Here is a 19610-nt window from a genome sequence, read left to right on the forward strand (position 1 = left end):
CACGCCATGTTAAATTTTTGCTATTTCACATCAATATGGGCACATTGTCAGTGCACATCATACAATATTTTCATTATTTTCTTTTTGGAAACAAAAATAAATTTAAGCAATTAGATTTGGAACGTGGGATAGAGAGCTTTATTTTAAATTGTCAGTGCACATCATATAATAATCTTTCATTCTCTGTATTCCATGTAAGTATGAAACGGATTATTTTTATTTGACAATTTAGATTTAACTCAAGTGCTAAAAATGAGATAAGAGTAGAATAAAAATTTTATAATTAAAATAAAACTCTACTTTATGCCTTTTTGAAAAAAAATTACTCTCTAACTTAAAGCTATAAGTGTGTGATGATACTATAAAAACAAATACAGAGAAACAATAGGAAGTAGGAAAGCTGAGTAATAGAATACAAAAGAAAGAAAAGAAAAAAAGCAGTGAAATGTGTAATGACGCATTGGTGACACACTCCAGGGTGTTGGGAGTTCGGAACTCGGGACAGAGATTTCGATCACCACTCTTTTAGGATATGGATACAAAAGCATGGGTCCCCATAATGCGAGATATACAGTAAACCCATGCCAGTAGGCACTAGGTGGCTAGAAAATTACTTTTGACCTTCTATTTAATAAAAGAAAGGAAACTTTTTTACGGTCGGGAAAATTGGGTGGTGTTCATAGCATAAGCAATTTGAACCGTTAACCAAAAAGATTTTCCAAAGGATCTTTTATAACAATTTGTGATGATTAACGTTTGGGAGAGGAGATCGACAAATTAATGTTGCTTTTTGTGTTACTATTAATAATTGTTAATGTGAAATTTGAAAACTTTGTACCCTAAGATTAAAATAAGTTATTTTTTTAGGTATAAAGATTAAATTAAGTAATTATTATGCCTTTCCAAAAAAAATTAAGTAATTATTATAAAGCCATTGAAGACACCCAATCATTTTTGGTGTCCTGACTCCCACATTCTTTGCCGTAAAAACTTAAACAAGAATATAAATTGAAGATTCAAATTAAACGTAATTTAAATGGATTAAGCAGGCTTAGCACAATTAGAATGAATATCGTTTTATGATGAAGAATATAAAATTGATAGATGTAAATTTAGATGTATAATGTCATATTTATAATTTTATTGTGTGAAATTAGTAAGAAATCAAATGGAACTTTATTGTTTGTCACAGTTTCATCATTTTTCAATTCAATTTATTAATTTTCTATCTCAAAAAAGTCGAAATTGTCATACGGCTTTTATTTTTTTAATGCTTTAAATACTTTTATAATACTATTTTCCATGCTACTTTAAAATACCATTAAATAAGAGAAATTGAATTTCCTAGGACGACGTGGACACAAACAATGGAGAGAGACCTCTTGCAAGAAATAGGGAAAAAGGTGAGCTCCCTTACCCTCACCTCTTTTAACTCTTTCTTTTCGCCTCAGCCGACCTTTCTCCGCTTAACCATGGTTCCACATTCCAACGTCCCAATGGAGAGGAAGTATTAATCAATCATTTTAGCTCCGCAATTAAATAATAGCAAAGCCAATCAATCTAGGCTCCAGGTGCCATTTCCTCTCCAAATGGACTTCATCTCACCTGAACACAAACCTCCTTCACTCCTCACTATAAATACCCCACCAGCCTTTGCTCCCTTCCCAGAAGTATCTCTTTCCTTTCTCAGCTCTACTTAATTAGCAAACCCCAAGCATTCTTCAATTAATTCTTTTTCACCTTTATATCAAACAATGTCCCTCCCTGTAACACAAGGGAAAACCCTCCCTGATGCCTGGGACTACAAGGGCAGCCCCGCCGAGAGGTCCAAGTCCGGTGGCTGGACCAGTGCCGCCATGATTCTAGGTGTTGAGGCATGTGAGAGGCTAACAACGTTAGGTATCGCTGTTAATTTGGTAACGTATTTGACGGGCACCATGCATTTGGGCAATGCTACCTCTGCCACCACCGTGACCAACTTCCTTGGCACCTCCTTCATGCTCTGTCTCCTTGGTGGTTTTATCGCAGACACTTTTCTTGGCAGGTTTGGGCCTCCTTCTCCAACTCTAATCAAATACTTTGTACTAGTTTCTCATGCGAACCTCAGTTAAGCTATTACTAACGTTTATCTTCTTTTCAATTCGCTCCTTATTCTATTTACAGATATCTCACGATTGGAATCTTCGCCACCGTTCAGGCAACTGTAAGATTCATTTCCTTTGATTGGACCATCATCTTACTTCACATATATACCCCAATTGAAGAAATTAGTATCTGCTAAAGTGCAACGTTGCCTTTCCTTAACCTTGACTTTTGATGACGCACGTTGACATTAGTTCTCAGGGTTTTTTTTCCCACATTCCTTGTAGAGTATCATAGTTTCCTATCTTAATTGTAAAGCTAAAGTTCAATTGTTTTTCTTTTTTGATTATGTTGGGGAGCAGGGCGTCACCATCTTGACAATCTCAACAGTAATCCCGAGACTGAGGCCCCCTAAGTGCAGCATGGACAACCCCACAACTTGCACCCAAGCAAGCGGCATACAACTCATTATTCTCTACTTAGCCCTGTACCTGACCTCCCTTGGCACCGGCGGTCTCAAATCAAGCGTCTCGGGGTTTGGGTCGGACCAATTCGATGACTCAGACCCTGAAGAGAGATACCAGATGACAAACTTCTTTAACTGGTTCTTCTTCTTCATAAACATAGGGTCACTCGGTTCGGTCACCATTCTGGTGTACATCCAGGACAATTTAGGGCGTGAATGGGGCTACGGTATTTGTGCTTGTGCTATCGTGATAGGGCTGGTCGTGTTTCTATCGGGAACCAGGCGATACCGTTTCAAGAAATTGGTGGGGAGCCCCTTGACTCAAATTGCCGCAGTGTTTGTTGCTGCCTGGAAGAAGAGGCATTTGGAGTTGCCATCTGATCCGTCGTTGCTTTTCAATATTGATGATGCAGCTGAGGGATTGAAGAAGAAGCAAAAGTTGCCCCACAGCAAGCAGTTCCGGTTAGTGTTCTATTTAATACCAATCTCTACCTCAACTACTGGTTCAACTACAATAACTCTTCTTTTCTCAATTTGTTACTGAAGTTTAAGGCGTTGGATTCATGTTTAAAGGACAAACGGAAGAGGAAAAAGATAACAAAAAGTTACAGTTAAAAGAATATGCAAAAGGTTAAGGCATATGGTAACAATTAAACAGTTAGTATGTTCCCTCTTTTCATACAAACGAATAGGTCCTCAACGTAGTACTTGAAATACTAGTAACCCATACACCAGGTAAATCCAAGATTTTAAACCCAGAATTGCAAAGAGTAGTATATACTTCTTTTTACGTAAAATTAGGAAAGCGAAAGTGTCTTTGGGTATATTCGAAGGGACAGATTAGCATAATATAGTAGTAAATCAAGAATCAAGAGGAACGGACCACGTATTTTGATGTTAATTCCCACTATTAATTATTGGAACGGGAGATTCAAACAAGGATAGTTAATTAGGAACACATGCAAATCTTAATGTCTGCAATATAAGGTTAGGTGGCAGGCAGCTCACTTATCTTTTTCGGTGGGGACAGTATGATAGAATATAGTCAACCAGTTCGCTATCAAACAATGCAATCAGAGAGTAAAATTATTGAAAATTGTTTTCCAGGGTTCCTGATAATTTGCCACTCCCAGCCCCCCAGGATATCTCTAGTCCAACACATGAGTCTACAATCCCAATTGGTTTTTGGCCTTGTTCTCTGCCTTTCAGATTAAAACTACAGTTTTATTAGACACAACACACGCGATTGGGAGTAAACATTTCAGTGTGGCATGTTTCTTGTCCTCAATTCTTATCTCGTTTTCCATTTCTTTTTCCAACCCAAAACACAAAATTTTTTAAGGAAAAAAATTCCCCTACTTGATATAGTAAACAAGGAGCAAACTTATACCATATATATGTACATCCCAAACAGATATGTGTTTTTTCCCCCTTTGAAAATAAGAAAATTTTCTACGTTATGAACAAGAGATTTGCTCTCATCTAGACCATAAAATATGTAAAGAACGTGGCGAATGAGACATGGTTTGTGTGAATTAGAGCTAATATTTACGAGAGAGAGGAGTAAAAAAGAGATCACGAGCCACCAAGGTCTGTCTGCCAATCGACCATCAAGAATCTTGTCTTCAAACAACTACTTTACACCTTCCCCAGCTAATGCTCGGACATATTGGCTCTAGTGTCCGAAGCCTGTTCACTTGCCTTCCATCACGCTCTATTAATAGAACCAGATCTTTTAAACTTACTTTTTGATATTTCTTTTGCCTTGATATCCTGCATAAAACAAAAAATACTATAAGATATATAGACTATCATATGGCCCACCCCACAAATTCTTATTTGCTGGCTTCATAATTCCGTAGCCAAACATATCGTTTCCTCTCCATTTTGACGAAGATAATTATAATGCTTCACATCTTCACAAATGACAATGAAACTCAAATGACAAGAAAAATTGACATTTAATGATTCCTTGTGAAGAAAAATAAAAGGGAAAGTAACAATTTTCTAGACGTGTTTGGTTGGAACTTGGAATGTGAAAGACTGATTAACTTCAGCTGGTGCTCATTGAAAAAGTTGAAACCCACCCCCCCCCCCCCCCCCTTTTTTTTTTATTACTTGTTGGCTAATTTTTTTTATGGCTTCAATTGTGTACAGTTTCCTGGACAGGGCAGCAATCCAGGACTCATCAGCTCCTGAGGCAAACAAGTGGAACTTAGCTACCCTAACAGATGTTGAAGAAGTGAAACTGGTGATAAGAATGTTACCCATTTGGGCAACCACCATCATATTTTGGACCGTGTATGCCCAAATGACAACATTTTCAGTGTCTCAGGCAACTACCATGGACCGTCACATTGGCATATTCCAAATACCACCAGCATCACTCACAGTTTTCTTCGTTGCTAGCATTCTCGTGACTGTCCCAATTTACGACAGGCTCATTGCTCCAATTGCAAGAAAAGTTCTCAAAAACCCACAAGGGCTAACCCCTTTGCAAAGGATCGGAGTCGGTTTAGTTTTGTCCATTATCGCAATGATAGCAGCAGCAATGACAGAAATAAAGCGACTGAGAGTCGCAAGATCGCATGGTCTTACAAATGATCGGGCGGTTGAAATCCCATTAAGTGTCTTCTGGCTGGTCCCTCAGTTTTTGTTTGTGGGGGCTGGTGAGGCCTTTACATACATAGGGCAGCTTGACTTTTTCTTAAGGGAGTGTCCGAAAGGGATGAAAACAATGAGTACAGGTTTATTTTTGAGTACCCTTTCGTTAGGATTTTTCGTTAGCTCTTTGTTGGTTACTATAGTTCACAAGGTCACTGGAAACAAGAAGCCATGGCTGCCGGACAACCTGAACCAAGGGAGGCTTTATGATTTCTACTGGCTCTTGGCAATTTTGAGTAGTTTGAACTTGGCAATTTACTTGGTTTTCGCTAAATGGTATGTGTACAAGGACAAGAGGCTTGCTGATGAAGGAATTGAATTAGAAGAAGCAGAACCTACCTTCCATTAAATGAATATGGGAGTTTCTTGGACTGGACAAGTCCCTTTCGTTAAGATTTTGTGTTTGTAACTTTGTATTATAAAGTCCTTGGCTGGACTTTGAATAAGTTTGAAAACCCTTTACATGTACAAAAAGAATGGTAAAGGAGCAAGAAGAATTTCAAGCAAAAATGATGAGTTATTGGTTTTTGTTTTCAGAAAAACAATTCAAAGGATAAGTTCTTTCCCTAGCAGATAAAGTACGGAAACAAAAAGTCATTTCACATTGATGTGGCTGCAATTTTACGATAATATGTCATGTAGCCAAAACCCAATTGGTCGTTCTAGCCAGCTGACAAGTCACACATCAAAATGATTAAATTCAAAAAGGATATTGATATATACTCACTCACACTATCAAATCTCTTAATCCTCCTCATCTTTAACTAGCTGTTGATCACCAAAGCTAAAAAATTTCCAGGAATAAATTAGTATCCGGTTGAAAAGACAAGGATATAAACTGTCAAATTGGCACTTACATCTTCGGAAAAACATTCAAGACTTCTCACCTACCACGCAAAGACTAACAAGCAAATGACAAAACGAACAAAAGGACGAAGAAAATCGGGAAAAGGGGACAAGAACCCTACGAATCCCTATTTCCCAAAGTTACTACCAACTAATCGAGGGGTTGTGTCTACAGTTTATTCCTAGATTGTGCAATTTGAATTTGGCTGGTTTTACATGTGAATTATCAAAAACATTATGCAGAGGGGAGACCTGTCACCGTCTTCTTTGGAAAAGCAAAAACTTTTTGCATGTGTTCGGTTTCTTTGTTGTCTATTGTGTTAATTATTAAACCTCACATCAACAGCAATGAAATTCACGTTTCATCCACCATAATTTCAAGGGATTGTAGGGATAAGGAAAATGAAAATTGAATAGAAGGAGTCAATATATAGTCAAAATATAAGGGACAGATAAGAAAACAATATATATATATATATATATATATGTATGTATATATATATATATATATATATATATATGTATGTATATTCGACACTTCCTATACTTATCCACTAGCTTCGTTTTTAATTGTGAATTTTTTGGCATATAGTAATATCGAAGAAGCTTTGCTTACAACGAGGTTGGAGACATGTTTCTGCACGAGTGATTAGAAGAAAGCAATGACCTTTCGATCATACAAAAAGCGAGAATGCATATTCTTTTGTCAGGGAATCAAGATTCAAACTTTCAATAATTGTTTAGTAATAAAGATTATGGTATTGTCTAACATATCCATGCACCTCGCAGGATTCTCTCAAAGGCAGCACAAAAATCCATGGCGTGGGCTGTTCCTCTTAAATCCGCGTCTAAATTTATTAGAGCCAGCAAATGCATATGATCAAAATATGGCACCATCAATGCTATTTGCATGCAAGCAATCACGTGAAAACCTTTGCTTCGCATTTATAAGTCATTTTTGTTTCGTTTTCCAGTCGGGCAAATGGGATCCTGCCATATTTGCTGCTCCTGTCCCTAGCTTGGGAGGCAATTAACATTTTGATTGATCGAAAGGGTCCCAAATGCTCAAAAATATCATACAGATAGGGCCAAAATCTCTTTCTTTCTTTCTCTGCCTCTCTCTAATAATTTTGTGGAACCAAAATAATTTAAGGGGTGCTGTCGTTGAGGCTGTAAAGCAGTCATGCAATGCAATATTAATCCTGCATTCATGAAATTAAGCCATAGAGGATTGGTGGGATTTGTTTCTGGAGGCAAATTGATTGGTGGGTTTGAATTGATTGACCCGATACCATACTCATCGTTAAAAGGGCAATCCTTTTCATTGTGATGCGAACCCCCCATGTAACAGATAACTATGAAGGATAACATGGATAACTATGAAGGATAACATGATGCCAGGTTCTGGGATAAGATGTCAGTTTCGATTGCCATTCATTAGTCATGAGAAATGGATAAGCTATGGATTCGGATTGTATATGTTTCCCGCAAACCCTTTTTTTTTAACTAATACGTATTTAACAATCATTCACATGAGAGATGTATAAGATGAGATCCACATGAAATTCAAATATAAACTCGAGAATATTTACCAATTATATTAAGGAAACTGGCATGAATAACGATAAAGCAAAATGGGGACCCAAGGAGAAATTCTTTGAGGCCCATAAATGATCACTAGCCAGAACCCTCATGATTCATAAAGCATGCATGGTACAAAACCTTTAGGTAGATCGAGGCCCACTCTACTACTATATATATATTTACCTCGTACAGTAATCATTCACCCTCTGGGGCTCCACCAAATAATGAACGAAAATAGATTTAGATGGTGCGGGTACGTATGAAAAGAAAAAAACTAATATGCATTTAAAAATTTTTGAGAAATTTTGATTAGTAATTAATTTATTAATTTATATATTGTGTGAAATATTTTTTTGAAAAGCATTGTGTGAAAAATTTGATGATCTCTATCTCTATCGTTATTTAGAAGGTAAAATATATCTTGAATTATATTGAGAGTATGAAATGTAAAATTTTAACATTTTTCCTTTAATCATATTATTATAGAAACAAATTGTATAGTAGATGGGTAGACAAAGACGAGAATTGGTCAAGTTATTTTTTGTAACGTCTTTCTTCACTAGCTTTATCATGGCCACTCTTTGATTACAATTTTTACTTGACCCACGTTGTTAAGATGCTTGTGTCTTAAAAGAAGAAAAGTGATAGGTCAAAAGGTCGGTGGGAGAGCTAGTACGAACGAGAATCGGGGACCTTAGCTAATACTAGTAGCTACCACTGGCTGATACAAAGGAGAAATGGGGCGGTGCACAAATTTGTTCTTAACCTTGTAGATACAGCCAGACAGCGCCCAGCAGGAATAATGTGCATTTCCGAGGATTGTCCTTATTCTTCTTCTTCTTCACTTGATCAGTATTCCGTACGCCTGCTCATCCTGTTTCTTTTCTCCTTGACTACTAATCCATCTGTTTTGTAGGGACATCCATAAAAGCTTAATCACAGGTACAGCCACAGGTGTAGACAGTTACGGAATGGATGAGAGATCTTGCCCAAGATCTTCTCTGGATTGGAATCAAGGCTTTCATACTTGGATTGGATACCAGGACCCCATAGAAATGGATGAATAATCCAAACGCCAGCTCATTCTCTGTGACTCAGATCCCGTTTTTTCAGTTACAAAATCATTCATGTTTTTGTACAACCCAAGAACCCTTGTTTTTTTCCAAGCACGTCTTAAATCAGTGACAGATGAGTTCAATTAGAAAGTGTTGTTGCTCATTTTCCATTTTGATTATTGGAACATTGGAGAACTATTACACAACACCAGCAAAACAATCCCATGTTTGGCTGATGGCAAGAATGCGCTTCTTCTTCTTTCTTTTGATTTATTGCTAGGAAGAAAATACAAATAATTATGAAATGAAATTGTCAGCCAGATCGGCTAATTCAGTTGAATGGAGCTAGAATAAATGAACTATGGAGAAATTACATTACACAAACAATTCCCACACTAGAGAATGTTACAGAAAAATTTAGGCTCTGACCTATGCATTATCTACTGACTGAAAGATCAAATTCTTCACATAGATGTCTCTTGGAACGACCATGTGAATATTGGTCTGCGATCTTTGCCAACAGATATAGAATGAATGGCAATCAGAAATCAAAGCTACTTAAAACTCTTCATTTCTCAATTTTGCTCCATGATTGTCTCCAATGTTTGTCCATTCTACATGAACAGCCAATTTACGCATAGTCAGGTCTCAATCACAAACCAAACAATTGCAGCAAAAAATGGTACGTATAATATGAATCATAAAAATACAGTAGACTATGGGTCTCCAAGTGACAATTACCGAGATCAATTTTTTTTTTATCCCTTTTCCTTTTGCCTCCAATTAAAACAAAATTACTAACGGCTTCCACCACACACATATGTAACACAAAAGAAGCATCATAATATCGTGTCAATTCCATCAGTGCAGTTTTCAATTTAATGCAATTACTCACCTAAAATTGAAGTCAGGGTCGTTCAGTGGAATCAACAAGTTCTTCGTTGAATTCACCAAATATATTTGGACATCCATCCCATTTCCCCTGTTCTCTTGCTTCCCAATAACCGCCCACATAGCGGAAGGATCCATTTTCACCTTCTCTCTCAAACCATCTAGGATTCCACCCATTTTCTTGTAGTTTCCTTGACTGGGCAGGACCAGAGGCAGATTGAAGATCAGCAGTACAAGACAATAAACTAAACTAGACCCTACCTAGAAATAGAAATTTTTTGCCAATATGTCTTAATCAAGTATAGGATCTAACAGTTTCCTATACCAGCAATATATTCAAGTCTTTGTAGCTGAATAGTTTATGACAAACTTTGTTTGTATGCAGCATTAAAATAGTTTATGATGAACTTTGTCAGCAAATGAATGCATGAGCATAGATACATAGAAAACATACCATTCTCTGCCTCCTTTCCAACCGCTGTTTCTCTGCATTTGCTCTCTCATATTCCCCATTTTCCAAATGCCGTTGGTCTGGTCTAAGCCTGGAATCCGTAGGTGGGAGCTTCTCCTTAATCCGTGATCAAATACCCGGGATCAGACAAAGCTATAGAAAACAATTAGATATGCATAAGAGGAAATGAAAATGCTTCTGAGAAACTGATGTAATACATCATCTCTACCTGCAGTCCTGGTGTTAGCTCATTTAGTGTGATTGCAAATGACGTTAAGTTGTAGCGAGTCAAATTAGGAGGTGGCTTGTTCCTCTTCCATAGCAAGGACGCATTTGATGAAGGATTGCAGTCCTTTGGCCTGGCACTTCCATCACCACTGACATAATACATGCTGTCATCCCATTTGCCAATTAATGTTGCAACCTTTTTACCGGAAAGGTCTTCAACAAACCCATGGACCTAAGTCAATGTAGGACAAGATCAATAATTACTACCGAAAATAACTCTTTCAAGACATAGAGGGTAGACTAATAAGGGCAAGTAACAATCAAGCCAAGAAATTGCATAGATAATCCAATTTCTAAACTGGGAGAACAATAACTGCATTTGGCTGCTTAAAGAAACTTAAGAGTTTTCAAATAATTACCTGACGAGGGTTCCTGTCAAGAATAGACTGCTCCTTGAATTTGAGCTTGCATGAATATTCACGATTCCCACAAATTTGCATCAATCCATGGTGATCACAATACACTTTACCAAGGATAAGATTATAAATACTTGTTGTCACCTGCAGAGAATGAAGTTGATTCCTATCATGCAAATAGAAATGAAAATAGAATATTTAAAAACACCTAAGCACAACATCCAGTAAATATACAGTCCAGTAGCGCAACCTTGCTCCACTGAAATATTTCACCATCATCAAACTCAAGGGTCAGAACTCCAACAGGGTCAAGCTGAATTGACCGCCCCCAAAACTTTGTGCGGAGGTTGCTGTCACCCCAGAATTTCCATCCTTTACCTTCACAGTGACAGGCAATAAGGGTTGGGTGGTGACTAACCTGTTTCAACATGAAAGATAAGTCATCTATGCTTTGGAACTTCAATACAAATATTTGCACATTCGCATCCACATAAACATAAGCAACTATTTGGGAAGGTAAGTACTCCGAGGTCCTAGAGAACTAGTATAATTCAAGTTTGCTTCTAAGTTCTCAAAAAACAGTTTTGCAAAGTCTCTATTGACTGTTTTTAGAACCTCAAACCAATTATTGTTTTGAACATGAAAGTTTCCTTCCTAAAACTGTCCAGGGAATTCTCATTTTCCAGATCAATGGTTGCAAAGGCATTATTCAAGAACCTTTCAAGGGCAATAATTTCCAAAATCTTGATTATACATAATAAAGAAAATGATGATGACAGTCCTTTCCTCCTCCTTTTTTTTACCAAAAAAAAAAAAAAAGAAAGAAAGATCCTCAGTTTTTTGTTTGAAAATCTATACTACTTCAAGCCAAGTCATTTTCTTCTCAAGGTTGTGCTATTTGATTTGTCAAAGGTTCTGAAAAAGTAAAACGTCAAGTTAACTATCTCCTAACTGCTGAAAAGTCATAAGCACTTGAGCTTATAAAAAAAAAAAAAAGAAGTTTCCTAATTTGTCAACTTAAGTTCAATACAGGGCTGGACATCCCTTTACATGAAATCATCTGTATTGCTAGATCCTGAACACTAACCTTCTCAGAGAAGAAACGAACTCCTTTGTCAGGATAGTCAGCTTCATAAGTTTCTCCTAGTAAGGGATTGAAGGGCTTACAGTGTCGGCCTTCAGAAGAAGCATACCCAGAAACAGCAAATGCAGCAACATTTAGAATCCGCTGGAGACTGTTCCCCTGACAATACGACAGAAAACTTGAATGGAGAATAGAATCAGATAGAACAGATATAAAGCAAGAGAATCTATTGATATTCAAGAAACCTTTAGTAAGCATGACAACAAGTCCAAAAACTTTGGGGACAGGAGATGTTTGAGGGAGTGAGATCTCGAGAATAATCGCAGAAGCACACAAAACAAAGGGGTACACTTAGAAGTTGAACTAACAAAACCAACCTCTGAAAGGGAACAAGGTTACAATATATATAAGTATGTATGAAAGGCATATAACTGCATTCATCTACAAACTAAAAGAACAGCTAGAAATTCAGCCCAACATTAGGAAAGTAACCAAGGGGATAATCAGCCCTTTCACACTGAGTTAACTTAAAAACACCTTTCTGTACTTGATAACTATTTTTTTACACTTGCCCACCCCCCACCCCCCCCAAATCAGAAAGAGCGAGCCACATGAGCTCCATTGTTTAGAGAGTTGCAAGTGGACTTCCTGCAGAGAGAAAATCATCTTGCAGCATCTAAACTAGCATTTTTTGACAGATGGCACAGTGAGTCAGCATCACTCTAGACAATATTAGCTAAAAGTGAACAGCGATTTCTCAAATTCTAAAACTCCCTCAAGCTGCAAACTGTTTAACTTCATTAAAAAATTAACATACCCTGAAACAAATAGTGCAATATATCAAGAGAAGAACAGAATATTAAAGATGATATGTATAAATAACATACTTCTTTTCCATACTTGTATGCTCGGTCCAAAAGATAAGAATACTCTAGGTCCTCAAAACATTTCTGAAGGGATGATATTGGTTCATTAAAGTAAACAGGGAGACAAACTCGAGTGAGATCCTTTCCCACATTGTCTTTGATCATAGACCAAAGGCTAACGCCTTTCTCTTTTTCAATTGGATCAGGAAGCTTTTTCCGTCTTTCAATTTGAGGATATCTGGAATCACAATCTTCTTTATCAGCATGCATCTTTTCCACATTATCAAATTGTTTTTCAGCTTCTTTCTGATTTTCTGCATGATCAGCTGCCCCTCTTACAGATCCACAACTAACAGGGGGTTCAGTAAAATACTCTTTTGTGTCATAAAAGGAGGTTTCATCTTCATCAGACACTTCCTCAAGCTCTTGTTTCTCAATATCATCAGATGATTCAGTCGTGCTGCATTCTGACAACCCAAACAAGATGTCAAGCTATAAGATAATAGGGCAAGAAATTAGTAAACAGAAACAAAGCTAATGCTTAGATAATTACTCATTGCAACATTACTGAACAACATTGCATTTAAGTTAAATAAAATGAGAATGGTGATGATGAAGGATAAAAAGACAGGAAATCACCATTAAAACTTAGGATAATCAGCATATATTTTTTACTCAAGAAAGCACATCTCAAACCCTTTCACATAAGTTTATCCGTGAAGTGCAACAATAGATATAACTATAGGTCTATCCAAAACGATAAATACCATCTTCCCTTGCCAACACAAAATTTAATTACAAGATGCAAACATCTGCATCAGACACTCATGCGTGAAGAAAGGAAGTGCCAAAGTTACAGGTTGGTTATGTACCACTATATTTTCCACGCCCTATACCGGAATATTCATGCTTCGTCAATTGGAAATCGCCATCATGTATTCCAGAGGTTTCAGCTTCAATATTAGCTGCCTGCACATGCAAAAGGAAAACTTCTCAATGTACCATAAACAGTACAGCTTAGAACGATAATGCATAGGATAAATTACAAAGAAAATGATGAGATATTTGTAATTTCATAAATGAATCAATATTTTGAAAGATGAGATAACTAAAACCAATAAAAATGAAGACAACATTTTACAAGATGAGATAATTGAATCCCAGCACTAGGATTGTTGGGGTTTTGTTGATCTGATTGGGATTCCATTTCTAATTAGGATTTAAGCGAAGTTCCTATAATCCTTTTCTTAGAAGGAAGATTAAAGTTGCAATAGAAATAATACTTGTTATTATAAAGTTACAAAATGCAATAAACCAATTATACCAATACAAAGCATTCCTATAACTATTGGTAATGAAGCCAAACATTGCAATGCCACATAATGAACTGGCATTCAAACTAAAGCTCCTTGCAAGAAATGAGGCAGTGTGGAGAACTTCTCAACCTCTAAGTCCCAAGCTCATATAATTTGCACTTTTGGCATTATATGCCAGCAAGTTCTAGCTTTGGCCCATGAGTTGCCCCTCAAACCCATCACAAGTTTACAGCTATGACAACATTGTCTCAGTGTAGCTTGAAAATGTGAGGTTTGAAAGCCCAAAAGGTTTCCTATAGAAGCTGATTGGGTCTTCAAAGCATTTGCTAGAGGCACAATTAACAGCTTTGAAGGTGGATGGGAATCAGATATAGTGTGAATGTGAATACAGCTAGAAGGGCCAGCTATTCATTCCATGCAACCACCAAAACAACTGGATAACTTTGGTGGGATGCTTACTAGACAAAAGAAAATGTATACAATTATGGACTCCCTGTGCTGACTGGAGAACTTAAAAAATGCACTAATGATACTATAGCGATATCTAGTTCTAGGGACCACCATACAGCCTCTGTGTGTAGAAATATGGATCGAGTTAAATTTTCTAGGACGCATCAGTAACAACATAATACAAAATTGATTATAACTTTTAAGCATTTACAAGAGGCATAAAAAACCTTAATCTCAATTATCAGGGGTTGGAGATGTAATGTTGGGACCACAAGAGAAACAATCTTAATATGAAATAAACAGAAACTAAAATCAAAGTTTATAACCATACAAAATGGCATAAAATTACACTCCAAAAGTTCTAATCACATATACAACAATGAGAAACAATTGCAATAGCAGAACCATTTTTAATTCATTATTAAACTAATTACCCTCCATTATCAGTCACTCATATAGCCTGGAGAAAACCCATAAGCAGTAATGCATCAAATAACAGAATACATTTGTCCTAGTATTGACCAAAATCAACGCTATTCATTTCCATTGGCCTTCAACACAATCACATGATTGTTTCCATCTTGTTAGTGACGAAGATTATTGATACTCTTTTTATTCGGCCACCATACTCACATTTGTAAACGATAGCTGTTTTTCCCATAAAATAGATATCAATCACTTTAAATGCAAGGCTTCATCAGTTGGCTTAATCATCAACATGAGCTTGTCTGAGACATGCCACTCTATTAATAGAAAACCAAAAAATAAAAAACAAAACAAAATGCTCTCTTAAAATTTAATTTCATTAGGTTGAACTCGATATTGGCCCAACAAAGGTCTCACTAAATTGATCATAACTCTAATTCAGAAGAAAGAAATCTATTTTAATTCACCAAATTATTTAAGTTCAAAAAATCTATGCAATAAATTTCATTAAAAGAAATTGAATCCCCAAGATCAAGCACTTTCACTCAAAGGCACATATTAATTATTAAAAAGTTGACATTACCTCCAACTGTCTTAACGTGTCAAGCAAATTAGACCTTTCTTCACAAAGAACTTTCAGTTGTCCTTGTATCTCCGAGAACTCTGTGAGCATAATCTGCTCGCAATCCTTCACAAGATTATCACTGATTCCCTCCTCAAGCAACCGTTTCTTGAGCTTATCAGTTGATATAGACAAATCATGGGGTACAAGGGAGAGGTTATCATTTAGTGGTCTCAGCAGAAAGAGGCTCCTGGTTGATACCAAAGCTTGTATCCAAGCAATCCGATCTCTCTTTGAATCAGTTCTCAAATGAAGGGTCTTTGTAGCAGTGAAAATGTAAAACCGTCTGTCATCAGATTTGCTCTCCCGGAATGACGAGATCTGCTAGAAGAATCCAATTAACAACCCCATAAGCTATGCAAGAGTTCCAGTATTTGTGATATGGTCACATTGATCACCAAGAGTTTATATGCTCTCATTTCATGATCACATAAAATAAATTCACAGAATAAATGCATGAGTGAAACATATTTAAAAAGTCCATTTCTAGAAATAAAAAAGAATAAATGCTATCAGTTCAAGATAACGCAAGTTGAAAAGCTCAAAATTTAAGCCTTGCTTCCCTCGCCAAGATAGAAGCATTATTGCTGAAAATTTTCTAAAACCCCAGAAGAAAAACAAATGTCTGTAACTTAGTCCACCGACCTTTAGGCTATCAAGGTGTAACCTCAGCAGGAGCCAAACCCATTTACCATCAGACAACTGGATAGTTACACACAATCACCAGACTTTTTAAGTTTCAAATGAGAGAAAATTTTTTTAGCAACAAATACATAAAAATCCCAGCTGTACAAACCAAAACCCAAAATTCATCACCGAAGCCCCATGAGACCTTTCGAGGATTACAACTGTCTAGGGATAAAACAAAGACGAAGAATCACCATTTGGATCTACTCGTGCATAGGAGAATATACTTAAAACGACTCGAAAGATAAATATTTTTATATCCTTTCGATTTTCCCGTTTCTAAACAGTGTTCAACATAAAATGCTACACATCTGAGCGGGCAAAGCCCCACTACTAGTCTCAAGTCCCCACGCTATCTTTTTACCTTGGTTTATTTCACTAAAAAAATCAAGCCAATGCCAAGAAACTACAAAAGACCATGTAAAAGATTAAAAACGAAACAAGAGATTACCTCTACAACGAGTCAAAGAATACAAAACTCAAAAAAGACGGCAACAAACAAAACCCACTTCGACATTTCAGAGAAATACTCCATCCTCATCACCGTTCGATTACTATATCGTTTAATCATTTCTTTCCTTGAAAAAAAAAACTCTTCGGTCTTCACCTTGAGTGAAAAAACAGTATCTCGAGACACAGAACTAAAGCGGCTTGCAAGCAAAGGAAATAGGCAATAAGTTGACGAGAAAGAAGAGAATCTGATAAAAGTGCGGGAAGTGAGAAAACAAAAAAGACAAAAGATCGAGAGCAAAAGAAGAAAAAGCATCAGATGCAAGTTTTTGAATCGTCGTTGATGGCTTCAAAAACTTCAACCATCTATCGAACACCGATTAAACGATGATGTGACCACAACTTAATACCTAGACCTACAGCTTACCCTATTGCAGCCCTCCAAGCCCACCTGCTGATGTGACCCACTCTACACAAACAACCAGTTAAAACTGTAAAAATTAAAAGATAATATTTTTTTTACTTTTTTAACGTTAAACATGAAAATTGAAACAAAACGGAAATAAAGAGAGAGAGAAAGAAAGTCCACAGAAAAGATTTTTGAGGGGCCTTTTTACAGATCACACAGTAAACGACATGACGAACAATGCAAGAAACCTACGGTTCTTGCTCTTCAATTTTTCCCCTATCCTTTTCCCTTTTTTTTTTTTTTTTCTGTTTTCTTTAGTTCAGATATCAATGCCTCTTTTTTCTGTGACAAATTTTTTTTTTTCAGATGCAAAATTTTAGGGGCACCAAAATTAGTGCTATAAAATGACATAATTGGTAACACTTCAGTCAAATTTTTTGAATCAAGATATTCTATATTCGGAACTCTCTATAAAAAAATTATATTACCGCCAAAACGAATTGGTTTGCTTTTTATTTTGGAATTTTTGAAATTTGATTTTTTTTCTTTTGAAATATACCTTTAAATGAATAATGCCAACGGTTTTCTGGTGTTTCCGTCTACCGCTACAACTGTCCATCCTCGAAAGCCGATTGGTTGAGATATCACCGATCAATCTGACGTCATCAGTAGGAGAGAGGAGGTTTAGAGTCTCCGGACGGCGAATCTTCGAGTAAGATAACACTCCGTTACGAAGCAAAAACCACCTGGATCTCCATCCTTTGCCGTAATTAGTCCATTTGTAGAGAATTCCGGCAACAGTGCCTTCGGATCCTCGCGTCGTCAACCTCGACGCATTGCCTGTTTCAGATCCGGATAAACTCCCGGCTGGCATGCTCCTCGCTCGAGTCAAAGAAACCTCCGGTGACTGGTCGCCGATGCCGGGACTCTCCAAAGATATACAACACAGCGGATGCATTTCCTTCACCCGCATTTTTTTCCTCCGATCTCGATCACAACTAAAATTCCTCAAAAGAATAAATATTCATTCAAGTATTCACTTTCTCCATGGACAAAAAATAGAATCAGCAGCTGCAACAAACCAAAACGGTTATAAAACCAAATCAGAATATATATCATTCTCCTGAAAGCGAAAACAAAAAAAAAATAAAGAAATTGTAATAAAATTTGTTTTAGGGTTCAAAGTAAGGGACATTTTTTTCGGTAGTCGTCGAGGACGCTGTGTTGAGAGGTGAGCTTTGTTTTTGAGCTCTGAAACTGAGAGATTCGTAAAGGAAAGAGAAGGAGGGGATTTCTAAAATAAGGAGCCTATTTATGTAATTTTCTTTAGCTTGAAACGATCGCAAAGTTAGTAAAATAGTTATTAATTATTCATACAAGAAAAGGGTTTTCCTTTTTTTTTTTTAATTTTTGGCTGAGTAAGCAATTAAGGTTTGTGGTAGATTGGTAATTAAGTGGGGAAGGACTTTTTATCGGGACGGGAGATATCGGGTGGGAAATGTAAATCGGTAAAATATCGTTCATTTCTGGTGTTGAAGAGTACGGAAGGATTGTTGAATAAAAAAACTGTGAGTTGATGACGATTGACGAGAAGAAGCTGACTAGCTGAGAGGCATTTCCTGCGTAGACATGAATATTATCCCCTTTTTTTAAAAAAAATATTTTTAATTTTAACCTTTTCTGTTTTAACTTTGGTCGTCACGGTATTTTTGGTTGTGTGAACCCAAGCTTTGAGCTGACAAAAACTAAGCAAAGCAAAAAATCCTGCTTCTTTGACTAAGTGTAACACTAATCAGAAACCCAAAACTACACATTTCCTATTTCGGATTTGGAATTCGAAATTACTTCCAGCTATTTTCCATTGGGTGTAATCAAGTGATGGTTGGACAATTTCAATAGACATAATGAAAATAGCTAGTAAGACTAAGCGGTACAAGATTACAAAAGTGCTTTTTACTATTTTATTTTTTGATCATTTTAAGATTTAGATAGCAAATGTCGCCTGTGTTCTTTCCTTGCTTTGCATTTTACTGCTATTAATAGTTTGTTTGAAAGGTTGGTCGGTCGGCTACATACTTTATTTTTTGAAGTTCCTATGTCAACCTTGAATTGTAGATCAAAAATCTTTCTCCAAACTCAAATCTTGTACAACTTCATAGTGTGACTGTGACCAAACACTTTTTTTTTTCCTCAAAAGTGAATTATACTTCATTCCCAACAATTGACAGGTTTTTCTAACAATAAACAAATTCAGTTTAATTTAATACTGGCCAAAGTGTAATAGTTAAGAAGGAAAAGGTTTCATTTACAAAAGATCCTTATTTATATGCTCCAGATCTTGGATATCCTTTCAGAGGATATTTGCGGCACAAACCTATAAGAACAAAGGGTAAAGAAACTAGTTAGATTGTATTACAACAGTGCCATTCCGTCATCATAAAGCAAGGTGCTGTGTAAGTAGAAATAGGGAAACACGCTGTTAGCCATAGTTGTAGATTTGTAGTTTCCCAAGTAAAAGAATTCAAACTGAAAAAAATACTCTTCGCTTACGAATTATTTCACCTATGAAAATATTGATAAATTATCCATCTACATCTCTTGTCAACATGAACTATTG

General features: G+C 36.5%; 2 protein-coding genes across 5 annotated transcripts; one reads left to right on the top strand and one right to left on the bottom strand.

The window, feature by feature from the left end:
- The first annotated feature begins 1511 nt into the window (after positions 1 to 1511).
- NRT1.1 (nitrate transporter 1.1) lies at positions 1512 to 5722 on the top strand. The gene is made up of 4 exons (XM_007039826.3): positions 1512 to 2044; positions 2164 to 2203; positions 2445 to 3010; positions 4706 to 5722. The coding sequence occupies exons 1-4, from the start codon at positions 1755 to 1757 to the stop codon at positions 5559 to 5561; spliced, it is 1752 nt and encodes a 583-aa protein (XP_007039888.3). The 5' UTR covers positions 1512 to 1754; the 3' UTR covers positions 5562 to 5722.
- Positions 5723 to 8895: 3173 nt separating this feature from the next.
- Positions 8896 to 18318, bottom strand: ORP2A (OSBP(oxysterol binding protein)-related protein 2A). Of its 4 annotated transcripts, XM_088804703.1 has the most exons (13): positions 18187 to 18318; positions 17553 to 18064; positions 17012 to 17053; positions 15409 to 15768; positions 13506 to 13602; positions 12655 to 13100; positions 11771 to 11926; positions 10934 to 11101; positions 10687 to 10827; positions 10269 to 10499; positions 10043 to 10156; positions 9593 to 9784; positions 8896 to 9311 (listed from the first exon to the last, which is right to left on the bottom strand). In XM_088804703.1, the coding sequence occupies exons 2-12, from the start codon at positions 17964 to 17966 to the stop codon at positions 9605 to 9607; spliced, it is 2349 nt and encodes a 782-aa protein (XP_088660829.1). In that variant the 5' UTR covers positions 17967 to 18064; positions 18187 to 18318; the 3' UTR covers positions 8896 to 9311; positions 9593 to 9604. The 4 variants fall into 4 exon arrangements, 3 of the variants coding, with proteins under 3 accessions (XP_088660829.1, XP_007039893.1, XP_088660830.1); XM_007039831.3 differs by lacking the exon at positions 17012 to 17053; XM_088804704.1 differs by lacking the exon at positions 17012 to 17053 and having other exon boundaries at positions 15409 to 15771.
- Between the last annotated feature and the right edge of the window lie 1292 nt (positions 18319 to 19610).

Source organism: Theobroma cacao, chromosome 3 (assembly GCF_053813885.1).
Source record: "Theobroma cacao isolate CCN51 chromosome 3, ASM5381388v1, whole genome shotgun sequence".
Taxonomy (NCBI): Eukaryota; Viridiplantae; Streptophyta; class Magnoliopsida; order Malvales; family Malvaceae; genus Theobroma; species Theobroma cacao.